The sequence below is a fragment of the Hirundo rustica genome, chromosome 1 (assembly GCF_015227805.2).
Source record: "Hirundo rustica isolate bHirRus1 chromosome 1, bHirRus1.pri.v3, whole genome shotgun sequence".
NCBI classification, from domain to species: Eukaryota; Metazoa; Chordata; class Aves; order Passeriformes; family Hirundinidae; genus Hirundo; species Hirundo rustica.
Genome location: NC_053450.1, coordinates 66,893,918 through 66,907,970, shown reverse-complemented (window position 1 = coordinate 66,907,970; position 14,053 = coordinate 66,893,918). Strand labels below are relative to the sequence as shown.

Genomic DNA, 14,053 nt, shown 5'->3' with positions numbered 1-14,053 from the left:
TTTTCTCTGGCTGCTCTTTCCCACTTAGAAATCATCCAGCAATATTTTTCAGAGTTTGGTTTATGTTTTGGTTTGTTTGGGGGATTTTAACTGAGCTTTAAATTTAAAACTGTTTGATGGAACTACAGATCTAATTCAAATTGCTTTCTATTTTCCAGTCTCAGTGTTTCGAACAAACAAACAAAAAAACCCAACAAAACTACCTCATCAGCTCCCTTTAATATTTTAAAACAAAATTTTCATTTGGAAAGACAGATTTTTCATTAGTTTTTCTCAAAATAAAAAATCACTGAAAACACTGACCAAGCATTTACACAGCACTTTTGCAAACTTTTAAAACAGCACCGCAGAGCGAAGATGGTTTAAAGAGTGATCTTATGACACCAAGTTCACTATTTCTACATCTCCCTCCTCAGTGGTAATGCAGGCTGACAAAGGAAAATGAACCTACCACAAACGCCGAGCAGAAGAATGTTGGACTTGAAAAATGAAGCAACACAAGGCATTACATGCATAGCTAAAAACCAAACTATGTTTTTGTCATTTGCCTCTTCATTTGAAAATGGTTTTCTAAACAATATAAAAGATGTTAATGAGGAGGCAGGTGATAAATTGTGAAAATGTCATTTTGACTCCAGTTTCCAGTACCAAAATTAATTTAATGTACCTTTAGTGCATTTTCATTAGTACACAAGAGGAAACATTCCATAATGTGCAGAATAAGTTGTGCAACTGCCTGTCCTTTAGCATGGAGACAGCCTTTATCAAACATGTGAGAAAATACCCAAACTCCAACTAATCACACATGTAAAACTATTCTTCACCTCAGAGCACAGACAACCACCTCCTCCCTTTACTTCAGAAGCCTTCATTTACCTAAAGCAGGTTCTAAGTGAACACAAGTAAGTTATTCCTTGTCCCAAGTCCAAAGGCCTAGAACAGTCTGCCCATTTTGCTTCTTCTAGAACCCCCAAATGTGACATATATCCATGTTGGTACTTTTGGCTTTAAAAACACAGACTTCTAAACCACATGAAACAGAAACATGGTGTTGAGTGAGATCAGCCCTTTTTGAAGGGATGAAAGTATGAACTTCTAACTAGAACCCTGGGGCAGGAAGGAACTGACCATCAAAATCAACACAGCCACACATGGGCCAAAACTTATTTTCAATGTATCCTGCGACATGTCTGACACTGAATTTAAGAAAAAAAAATTAAAATCTAAGATATCCAGAAGACTGCAGCAATAGATATTGAGAATACTTCTCCTTTAGTTCACTTTTCTGTCTTAATACAAAAGCTGCTTATGAAAAACTCGTAATAAAAACGCTATTCAGAAATCAAATTTATCAAGATTCTCTTGCAAAAAGATGTTTCCCAGAGCATATCAAATTCTTTCCCTGCAGACAGAGCACCATTCCTCTGACATACTTCATGGTAACACTTTTGCAAGAGATGGCTCCCCAACACACACAATTTCTTCACCTTCTACTCTTATTATATAGAGCACAGTTAAAATTTTGCTGGACAGTTCCATAATGATCATCCCTTTAAGAGGCGCTGGAAAAAGAAACACCATAGTGTTGAACCAATACATGTAAATACCAATAAATAACTAATATTATGGAGCATATATCACTAGGCTTTAGGTTAGTGCCAGCTTTGAGCCTGTAGTTCCTCCATAGAAACCAGAACAAGCTCCTCAGTTTCTACAAGAAAAGCATCTCACTGCAGGCTCTTCCACAACTGAGGGTGGGTGTGGAAGGGAAAAACAACAGTAGAAAAGAAAACACTATCAGCACCCCAGACTTTCCCTGCCTCTCCCCATCTTGTTTTCAAATAGGCCACACATGGTTTCTATACAGTTTATCTCTACCCAAGCAAAGCTGTGAAAACAAACCAAAATCTGTGGTTTTGGTAAGATGTATTTACAGTCAATACTTGGCTTTATGATTTATAAGCCAGGATACCATAATAATAAAGGATTACAGACAGGAGAAAGAATACTTAAGAGCTTGTTCAGGTGTTCATTTTGGTTTTGGGGTTTTTTTTATGGTGGGCAAGTTTTAAAAACCTGCAAGCCCGCTCTAAGAAGAAAGGGAAGAAAAAAAAAAGCCCACCTACCCTAAATTCTTAAAGAAACAGAAATTGTAAGCTCATTAAAAATCGGAACAGTGCCCTTTCCTTTACTAGAAGGGAAATTGCCCCATCAGGTGAACTGAACAAAACATTTTGCCCCCACAGGTGATATTCAGTAGGACTGTGGAAGGTGAACACCTCAGAGCATGGGACCCAAAGCGTTTGCCATGAAGGATGCTTGGAGAACTTCAGTTTGCAAGGGCTGCTTGGGGACTCCGGACATTTAATGCCAACACAGAGGTTTTCCTTTCACAGAATCCCTGATGGGGAGCAGACAGTACACCAATCAAAACAGATAACATGTACTCTGACAATACTGCAGTACAGCAATCACGGCAAGGGTGGGCACTGGCATTTCCAGATCTGCCCAGCACCCTGGGATAAAGTTGATTAAGTGCTCTAACCACATGGAAACCCCCAGAACAACACGAATTGTACCCCGTACAGTCAGAGATATAAAAATACACTGACACACATGTGACTATACAGTTGTGAGCCTGACCAATAACCTGAGACAAACCAAGGAAGACAGACCGGCCAGAGAGAAGGATTTTGACAGCCCTGTAATCAAGTTCAGTACTGAAAATCCTGCTCATTATGATTACATCAAATTTAATTTACTAAGACGAACCTCACAGCCAACATAGAGCAGCCGTATAATTCTTTACATCTGTGGGGATCTACAAACTATCTGTTTTGCAAATAAATACGAGCATGTAAATTCTTCTTCTAAATAAAAAAGATGAATAGCTGGCATTGGATATATATTAACCTAAGTGTAAAACATCAGCCTAAAGTAGTTTGAACTCTTGCCACAAAGCAAAAAAGAGTTTGGTTTTTAGATGCAGTGCTGGTCACAGGCATGGTTCCTGCAAAACTAGTGAAACTGCTGCAGCCCAAAAGCATGTAGGACAAATTTCCATCCTTTCCAATAAAAAAACTATAGAGAAAAACACTCCCCTTCCCTATAATATGAAACTGTTGTTTGTGCAGGGCCCTCTGCATAAGAATTCTGCAAATAACCAAGAGAAGGCTGGAGTCAGAACAAGGAACTCCATCTGGAATTTTTAACCAGCCTGTAATTTAAGGCCCAGCAGCCCACTACACTTTTTGAGCAAGCTTCTTCAAAGATTATAAAGCCTGGAGGGAAAGAAAAGGAGACCGTGGGAACACGATGTTTGTAGACTAGCCTAAGATCTTGAACTTGTTCTCCAAATGCTGTGTTTTGCAATCAGCTATCAAACAATCCAGTCAAGGAGGTACCCAAATTCCTGAACAGCAAGTGTGACTCAAGAACCAGGGATGGGAACATAGGCACTTCTGAATCTTGACTCATCAATGCCAGGGAATGGCTTTGCCAGATTTGAGGACAGCAGGACAGGAAAGCTCCTTAATATACTGGTGCCAAGATACACCTTATCATGTCATTGTCACACACAATTACTGCATTTAAAGAACTTTCTTTTTTTCTAGAACTTAAGAGAAGTATTTCTGTCTCAGTATCACGACCTAGTAGATACCATCAAAATACCTTTAGTTAGAGAATAACAAATCATTATTCCAAATCCCTGTAATTCTAATGATAGGCATCCACTCACTTCTCTAGTACAGGAGAGGGAATCAGAAAGGGAGAAGACAATCGTGCATACAGAAGGAACCATGGAGGATTCAGAGGCCAGAGAAGAACAGTACAATGGAGAAACCAACTTGTAATACCCAAATTCCTGTGCAGCTAACAAGCAGAACATATGCATGCAAATAGAGTCCTGCAATATAACACAGCAATTAAAGGGCTTTAAAGTGCTTAACTGAAGTTAAAACTGACACTATTAACTGATCCAGCTCAGGGCTCCTCAGCAGCATGGATAAAATTAAATTATCCTGCTACAGCTCTGAGAAATTACACATCAAACAACTGCAAAATTAAAAAAAAACTGGACTAAAAAACACTGCTAAGTGTACGGACGATGCCAGGCTGAGTTGCAGTTATTTACAAAGGAAAGCCCACAATTTTTTTTCTCCTATAAGGCCCCAAAAGGAGACACAGACAGCTTGCTTAGAAAGCAGCTGGTTTGCTTAAGGAACTCTCTATCAGCTACCTCGACACGATCGCAAAATCTACCCAAGGAACTCAAGTCTGAAGAGTTGTGGGAGCTTACCGTGTTTTGTGCAGTTAAAATCCTACCACAGGTCAATGAACACAAGTGTTAAACCAGAAACACCAGAGCCAACTAGAAGGATCAGACTGCTAAACAAGGCTGCACTGGGCAGACACAGACATCCAGCAGTGCCATTACAGCCATAGTTATAAGCTTTAATAATTGCAATTTCCTTCAGTACCTTTACATTTACAGTGTTAAGTGTGGCTTAATTAACAAACTTTAAATAAAAGCCTCGACTTAGACATGTGAGTTAGTGCAGCAATATTACAGATTTGTTAAAAATAAAACAAAGAAGTCAGTGCAAAGTTCTTAAAAAAACCCCTTAAGCTTACCAAGCAAATCTGTGCGGCAACAAGTCGAAGCTCCCCACTAGCACCAGACCATGCTCTATTTCTACTACTCAGCTGAATGTAAACACAAGGTAGTATCTTGCTTCTTAATAAAGAGAAAAATCTATCTCTGTCTACTCAGTCCTAATTATACTTCTGAGGACAAAACAGACCAGAAACACATTTCCGCTGACATCTTCCAGCACCAAATAAAGTCAAGAAAATCTTTTCCTCCAGTGTTTACTTCCAAGAGGCTAAACACATTCTCCTGTCCATTCTATTCACACTAGAGGCAGTCTGTCAAAATATTCTCTGTCAGCCCGTACAGGAACACTATTACCTAGGGAAAGGGCATACTTAGTTTAAAAAATAGAACAGCTTTTGAAAAGTCTTTGACATTAAGAAATCTTAATTTCTGCATGCCAGCTGTACATCAGTATTTAACAAGAGTACAACTTACTGATCTGCTGATCTTTCACGTACCCATTTGCTTCTGCTATGTAGTACTTTTTATATTTTCAGCTATAACTAACAAAGTGTAAAAGAGTTCTGCCAGAAGTTTTAACTATCCTACCTACCGAACAGAACACAGGGAAAAGCAGTCAGTCTCAGGATTCCTTACCATCAGCAACGTTAATAAGCTACGCAGCTCTACTTAACACTCAAATTGAGCTCGCACTGTTTGATACTCTCAAGAAGAAAAAGAAAACCCTACACAGGACACTGAGGAAAAAGCCTTAAGGCGCCTTCCCGCACTCCGGGTCACTTGTGGAACCATGCTGCTCTTTCACAACACTTTAATACACACCTTACACCTCAACAAGCCTCTACGTTTGGACAAGAACTCGCCTGAATCACCTCCAGAAGTGGGGCATGACTAAAGCGCGGCCGCGGAGCACCGACACTCACTCACTCACCCACTGGCTGCTGAAGTAGTCGAGCCCCTGGCAGATGATGCGGGCGGCCTGTGCCAGCAGCAGCTGCACGCCCAGGGAGCTGCCCAGGCAGTAGAGCCCGTAGAGCAGCGGGCCCCCGGCACCCAGCAGCAGCAGGAGCCGCCGCCGCCGCAGCACCTGCTCGCCCAGCGCCTCCACGCCGTAGTTGGCGAAGCAGATGGGCAGGAGGAGGGCGGCCAGCAGCACCGGGGTGCGAGAGCGATGCAGGCGGCCGAGCCAGCGCCGCCCCAGCGCCGTCAGCGAGGTCTTGAAGGGGTGCAGGAAGGTGCCGCAGAGCACGGCCCAGAGCAGCGGCCGCAGGAACGCCTCCAGGATGAAGTACACGAGCACGGCGGCGCCGCAGCACAGCCCCGCGAACAGCAGCGCCCCGGTGTTGTAGAAGGCCTGCTTGATCGGTTTCTCCAGCCGCGGCAGCGACATCCCGGCCGCCCCGCCCGGGCCGCCCAGCGGCAGCCGCGGCATGGCCGCGCCCGAGCCGGGGGAGCCGCCCGCCCGCCGCTCCCGCGCCGGCGAGCCCGGAGGGGCCGCGGCGGGACCCGCGTCCGGAGCCGCGGCGGGAGCGGCGGCGGGAGCAGGGGCAGGACCCGCGTCGGGAGCCGCGGGCTCTGCGCTGTCAGCCATGGCGGGCACGGGCGCTGCCGCCGGCGGGCGCGGAGCGCGGCCGGGGCGGTCGTGCCCGAGGGCGCGCAGGGGCCCCGGGCTGTGGTGCCTCCGCCGCCGCGCGGCTCCGGGCGTGCGCCCGGCCCGGCGGGAAAGGGGCGGTGCCGGCCGGGAAGCGAGCTGGGAAATGTAGTTCTGCTCCGGGAGAGCGGCGGCCGCGCTCTCCCCACCCCCGGCAGGACCTGCTGGGCTGTGCGGGGGCCCTGACCCCGCCCGGTCCCCGCCGAGCGCGGGCCGAGGCTCCCCAGCGCCTCCATGACCTTCGCTGAAGAAGGCGGCCAACGGCTGGAGCAGGGAAGAGCCCAGCGGCTCTCGGCGCAACCTCATCCCCATCCCAGAAATGCAGCCCCGTCCCGCTTCGCTGAACACTCTCCTCTCCCTACGGCTGCTCTGGTCTCGGGGAGCGGAACAAATTCGGAGATTTGGAGTGTCATTGCATGGTGGAGAGCAAGACTGGTTAGACCAGCTGGAGGATTTTGTCTTGTCTGAACATGTTCTGGCAACAAATGGTTTAACAAGGAAGCCTCTGCTCTTTCACTGGCACTCAGGCCCACTGAATAAATAGTTGTTCCGTCTGGATTTTTAGACCCGACATTTATGACACTGTGTAGCACCAAATGCTATTTGCATATAATCTAGATAAGAGCTAATTTTCTGCAGCTGGTATACACCAAACCCCCTAGTCCAGGCATGAAGGCAACTGCTAACATCTTACAGGTGGTTTAAATGCATCTATAATAAATACACTTGGTCTAAGAAAGTTTTGCAAGGGCTGAAATCCATGACATTTGAACTAGCTCAGTGCTGACACCGTGCTTTGCAAACAGTTTTCCTTCCATGGCTTAAGACAACCCTTCAGCAGGTACTAAAGCCATTGGTAATGCTGCCATAAAACCCTGAGAGGAGGAGTCTTCTTTCTTTTCAAGGAGGTGGAGCATATCCTCTAAGTCATAATAAAGATGTCACATACCACTGAACCTATAAAAAGTGCACATATATATTTAAAAAAAAAAAAAAAGAAAGAAAAAATGGAAAAAATAAAATTTCTGTGTTTTTTAGAAATTACATGCAAGTTTAACCTTATGTAACTTCATGTTGGATTGGAGTCCATGAGGACTTTAGTGGAGCTTTTCTTTTATGATATAGATGTTAAAAAGCTGCAATTATCGTGAGTTGTCAATTGTCTTTAACCTGTGAAATAGAAATACACCTATTCATACTTGGCATTTAAATGCAGAGTAATACCAAGACAATGGCTAGATGAGACCTATCCTTATCATACCAAGGATGAAAGGTAGAGGTTTTTTCCACACATTTCCTGTAACTGTGTTGCAGCCAGAAGCTGGAGGTGGGGTTGGGCCCAAGCCAGTTTTTGAGGTTTGGCACTGCATTCCTGATTTGTCTCTGCAAAGCCTTTCCTGCTAGTTACACAGAAGCTCACACTTGTAAAGGTTTCTCTGAGCCCCTGCAGCTCCTTGTTTTCCCTTTGCTGAATAGATCTCATGTAGGTTCAAAGTACTTTAAATTTTTTCCGTGAAAGCACTTACAAACCTACAGGCACTCCGTTTGATCCTGATGGTGATGAGGCATTACAAGCAGTTGTCCATACGAGAAGCTTTTATTGAACCTTAAACTGATACTGTCACTCACAGCTCTTTGATCAGATAGATCTGCCTCCTGGCAGGGGGCTGAAGTAGGTAACAAGAATGCATCGTTACCTGAACTTTTCTCTTTCGTTCAGAAGCCAAACTCTAATGGCTAATTACAATACCTTTATTGTATAAAGTTCAATTAGCAAGCGACAATTAAGACTTACACAGGGGGAGAGCAGAGAGTTCTAATCCTGGTAGCTAAACAGAGATGCCAGCAAATCAAATCTTCATAGGCACATCCTTATTCCTTTGACTTTTCTTAACAGAGTCAGTCAGCCATGCTCTGCAGGACCAGAAATTAATGTCACCTCCTTGACTTGAGTGAAGCTATAAATACTGATTTACAAAAGCCAAGGATCTGGTCCCCACTGTTTAAGACCTTTCCTTTCCAATTATGTTTTTTCACTATCCATTATAAACAACTAAACATATTAGAAAGGAGAAAAAGCCCAACAATGCAATAAAAGAAAGAATTCTAATTCATGTATCACCACAACAGGATCATTTAAGAACAGGGACATGACCCATAAATGCCAGAAAACAATCTCTGAATCTCTCTGACAACTGATGGAGGATGTGTGATCTCCACAAGACACACCGCAGCCTCTAAAGCTTAATTCCAGAACAGATTTCAAATAGCAATTTAACAGCTGGTTTTGTCTAAGATTTGAAATTATAAGAGATTTTAGATTAGATGCTCATTTAGGTATAACTTGCACTGATGCATTTGATTTCAGTGTTTTTGTAGTCAAAGATAAGTACCACACCTCAGGCTCCTATACTGCCAGGAATTTTACAACAGTCTCTTTGTATTTTTCCTATTAGGTATTCTTCAAGGTTGAAGAGGGCAACAAAGGAATGTTTTTACATCAGTGGAGAAAATATGTATGCACCTAAAAGTACATGCCGTAAGTACTGACAGTATTTGGTGCTCTCCTATGCAGAGGGGGGAAGTATAAAATCAGGTATTCATGAGTAAAAGAGAAACTTGTAACTTCTGTCTGCTTCCGCACTAGCACCCACGATTTTGTGCTCTGAACTGACACCTTTTGAGTCCTGCTTGAGAGGCCAGAGACATCCCTAGCTCTTTATTCACTCCATGTGCAGTCAACACAGACCAATGTTCCAAGCTGTCTTACACAAGATACCAAAATACTGGGCACTGAGGCAGCCAGAAAGCAGAGGAGATAGACAATGCCAGCAACTGCAAGTTAATCATTATTTACAACCAAAATAACCACATGGAGCTATGAACTAAGTCAGGAATGAAGCCACAAGGTGTCAGCAGTGGCCTGTGTATTTAGAAAATAACTATCCCTGCATGAGAGACTTTACTTGTTTTAACCTGTTGCTGAACATTTGTGCACATTCAGTTGAGGTTAATCTCAATTCATAAATTCACCTCAGTTTAATGACAAAATAGTACCATCTTCAGATCAATGAAAAATACTCAGCATTAACTATTATAGTTTCACTAGTACCAGAAGCAAAGAAAAAAATGTTAAAATTAACAATTTAAGAGATAAACTTTGCATCTTTAGGTCATCTACATATACCTTTGCATTTTGGGCTAGTGAAAACATTATTTTTTATGCAGCTCAACTGCTAAGATGAGAAGGCTCCAAATGAAATGTCATTTACAAAATATTGGTGAAAATAAAATGAAAACCAACCCTTGGGATACCATGTCTGATTGCACCCAGTGATTATAGCCTGACTTTATTCAGAAACAACTTTGTTCAACATATCAGTTAAAATGTACAAAATTATCAGCAGAGTGAAGCTTGAATGATTCACACAGAAGAATGTGAATCTTGTTCAGTTAACCAGGGGAATGAAATGCATGGTTGTAAGGCAAAGCAGTCAATAGCACAAAAATGTTCAATCACTGGAAAATGAAGAACACCCAAATTTGTAATATTGCAACTTGATCATATTTGTATCAAATAGGTTACAAAAACACAGTGCAGAGGTTACCACAGAAACCTCTGATTCTACATACTTATAGCAATTGACAATGTGATTAATACTTGGCTAAAATAGAGATGATCACGTTTGCTTACAGCTTCATTGTGATTCACGTAGTGAAAAAAAAAATAAAGGTATAGTCTTCTCACATCTGTTAATTCGCTAATGTAACCAGCTTCACTGACTTAAATGGAATTAGTCAGGCTAAAAATTTCAAGACCATGGCACAGGAATTAATAATTAACATAGGCAGCACCAGAGACTTCTTTAATCTCATGGAGACTTTTCCCCCTTTATAAATGCCATACCACAAATTTTCTTAGACAAAAAAGGCATTTATTGCAACAGTATTATAAATATCATTGTCTGTCACTGTCAAATAGCTAACAAGGCTCACTTGAACACCAACATTTAGTATAAAATAGATGTTACAAAGCAATACTTTAGGGCATGCACTGATTATAAAGTAGTCCCATAGGTCACTGTAATTTCATTATCTATTCACTCAGTGTTATTTTTGCTGAAAAGACTAGAGCACAAATACAAAGAAGTTTGGCAAATTCTTCTGGACTATAAAACCTCCATTCTGCACTCCTATCCAACCAAATGCTCATTGACTTCACAGGGCTGCTGGGTACTAGCATACAGAATGAAGCCTGGCATAGAGAAGGCAGAACACACCACTTAACACTATAGTTAAAAGTTTCTATTTGTATGTTTTATCTGTATATTAGTCTTGACAATGCTGAATAAAATCAAAAGGTAGAGATGTCATTTCAAGTTCAACCATTACACTTCACGTAATATGAAACAAGTGGCAAGAGTTCACACAGTTATGACAGCCTGCTTATTTGCAAAGAGGTTAAAGCAAACCAGACCTCAGGATATATAAGTCAAAAATACCAAGACATACCAGGCATCTGTTATAACCTAAGCAGAACTCAACATGCTAATAAAAAATATCTCCCTAAATAAAGGCTGGGGACATCACACACAAATGTCGAGGTCCCACTATTTCACTTTTCTAATGAGTTTGAAATTTCATCTTTGAATCTCTTTGTCAAGACTTAAATGATAATTCCAGTTTTAAAAATTTTATTGTGGTAGTCATTTATATTTCAATACTTATAATTTATTTCATATCACCAAGGGAAAAAACTGAAAAAGAACCCATTGCTTTCTATGTGAGCAGTCAACAATTTCAGAAGCAGACACCATATTCCGAAGTTAAATAACAAGATTTTTTTTTCCTCCTAGGTTTAACTGTGGCATCTGTGCTTCCTTTCCTATTACCTAATACTCTATATGACAACATTCTTTTGACTTGCAGATCTTATTCTTGTTTCAGCTTGTATGGAAAAAAAGGTGAAAATAACACTGTAATATGGCTAAGATTATGAGGCTAATTTTTGTACTGAAGAAGGAAGTTGTGTGTATAAGAACTGCAAACATAATCCCCACATATGTAATAACTCATGTTTATCTCTTTTTTTTTTTTCCTCACAGATCATTCTGTCTCCCCAAAATCAGCTAGGAAACAGGGAACATTTAAGGTTCTGTGTTTTGTCTTGTCTTGGAGCAGAATTTAGCCTTTTTTTTTTTTTTTTTAAGACTCTCTTGTATAAACTCATATAATTCTCAGACTTTACATGCACACACAAATACTTTCAGCTAAATCACATTGCCTAAACATGAATTCTGTGAAGAATACTTTTCATTATCTAAACCTTAGAGATCACTGTTGTGAAAAATCACCAGGAATATTTTTATTCCTTAGCACAAAACCTAAGTGAATTTTTCATTTATTTAGTCTTCTACCAATACCACCATAGGAAATTGAACTGAGTGACATCAAAACTAAAGGGGAGAGATGAAGCTAAATAATGAGTTACCATAAAATGTTTGCTTCCCTGAGTAAGCATTGGAGCAGTAACAGATTTCCAACTGCTCAGCACTTCTGAAAAATCCAATTACTTCTTCAAAAATGCAAGTAAGAATTTAAGAATCATTTAGAAACAGCTCAGAAAAGTACTGGTAATTCTGTAATGCCCTAGTCCGTAAAAAGTACAACACCTTTACAGAAAATATCTTAAGAATGCCACATGAAAGTTCATCTTGTAAGGACATTCCTAATTAGCCTCCAACTGCAGATCAGAATGAGCCTATATGGAGCAGCAGCTGTTCCAAGATTCCAAGATACAGGTTGTGAAGTCCCAACGTCACAGAGGTTTGGAAGAACATTCCTACTTAGCTGAGAAACACAATAAGTGGGCGAAAGCAACAGCTGTGAATGACTATGGAACCATGTCAGGGGAAGTTCAGATAGGACCTTAGGAAAAGGTTCTCAGTAGTGGGCCCAGTCACTGAACGTGCTCTGCAGAGAAGTTCAAGGAGCATCTGGATGATGCTCTGATTCATATAGGTTAGTTTTAGGCAGTCCTGTGAGGAGCACCAGTTTGTTGAACTCTCAGATCCTTATGGATCCCTTATGAGTCCCTTCCAACCTGAGATAGTCTATGAGTTCTATTCAAAATACTTAGTAACCCAAGGGAAAAAAAAAAAATAAATCTGTCCCTTTCTTTACAGCAGATTCATTGCTATTGCCAAGTCATAACACAGATTTTCAAAGCAAGTAATGTCTTTTAAGTCTGCATTTTCACACCTATCAACTCCACAAGCTGCACACATTCTCCCTGACATTTCAAAATTGCACTGCTTTTGCCTCACTATCTGAGCCCAAATTAGGTAAGTTAAATAACCATGTTTAAGCATATATAATTTTATCAAACCTACTGTGAAAATAGAAAAAAAAAGTTACCAAAGTGATTATTTCATATTAATAAAAAATGCTTAGAAAAGGAAGTCTTATCTAGATCTTGGTCTGTATTTGCAAAAATCAGACACCTCAATATACAAATTGCATATAAATAACTAGATAAGAAAAAGAATGTAAAAAGCTGGCATATGATTAAAAATGTTCTGGGTTTTTCTATTAATTTTTGTACACAGAGACTTGATATTTTCTTTAAAATCTTCCAGTTAGATTCATATCTATCCTGGGCCGGTTGAGGGAGAGCTGCCCAAACACACTGCTAGAGAAATAGTGATAATGAAATTTTAATTAGAGGAGCTAATGTACAAAGTTGCTAAGATTTAGAGCCCCCATCTTTTGATACTCAGACTGCAGCCAGCAGGGAGTACCTACTCACTGGCCATTCCACAAACTGAGCAGGTACTCCCTGTTGCAGCTGACTGCTGCTACTGCCTCTGGGGCCTTGTTGGGTTTTTGTACCTCTGAAGGCCAGATCTTACCTGGAGCTTGACAGCAGAGGACATCCTGTGGCATGGTCTCACCTGATGACCACATCAGCCCTTTAACAGCTGGGACCTGCCTGAAAGTCAACATCTCTTCCAAATCAGACTCTATTCTTTCCTAACCCTACATCAAGTAATATTTGCTGGGATAAAGAGTGCCAGATGGGCACTGCCACATGTAAATTTATACAAAAATAGAAAATATACCAAAACCATTAGCCCTTCCTTGTCATTTGTCCTTACTACCAGTCTCTCCATTCTTCTGTTCCAAACTGGAGTCACCAATGCCTCACTGTGCAGCATTCAAGCAAACTGCTTTGCCAGTTTCATTACATGGGGTTGAAAAGGATCATACCAATTCATGTAAGCTATGCACATGCACAACTCTGTGAAGACTGAGACACTGCAATATTTAAAAGTATTTCTGATTCTATCATAAATCTAATGCTCTCTGCAAAGTCATATTTTGTATACAACACAAACACAATAGTTACTTCTGCAAATAACTGGTATTAGACCTTCTGTAATTCTCTGAAATACGTATTTCCTTCTTGTTATGTCTATTACCAAATACTTTACTTCAGGGAAATTATTTAGAAATTATGAAATGGGGGCACGGTGGGAAGTACACAACAGTGTGCCTAACCAATGAAACCACAGAGTCACAAAATACCATTTAAATGCTATTAAGTTACATAATTTGCATATAAGCTTTAGTTCTGCTTCTGGAGTACAGGAGGGTGGAAACTTCCAATGGACCCAGAAAAGACCTGAAAGACCAGACAGAAGGTCTGGTCTCCAAAACTGGAATTATTTTTCTTTTTTGTAAATGTCTAATGCATCAGAGAGCTAAGAAAGTAAGAAGAAGAC

At 41.1% G+C, this 14,053-nt stretch overlaps 1 protein-coding gene across 2 annotated transcripts in view; it reads right to left on the bottom strand.

Moving 5' to 3' along the window:
* Window positions 1-6,065, bottom strand: part of TMEM245 (transmembrane protein 245) — a 76,745-nt gene extending 70,680 nt beyond the window's left edge. Inside the window, exon 1 of one of the 2 annotated variants that reach the window (XM_040086389.1) lies at window positions 5,550-6,065. In XM_040086389.1, coding sequence (XP_039942323.1) covers window positions 5,550-6,050 — 501 coding nt within the window. In that variant the 5' untranslated portion in view covers window positions 6,051-6,065. The remainder of the gene's footprint in view (window positions 1-5,549) is intronic. The other variant, XM_040086380.2, reaches the window with a different exon arrangement.
* Window positions 6,066-14,053: the final 7,988 nt, after the last annotated feature.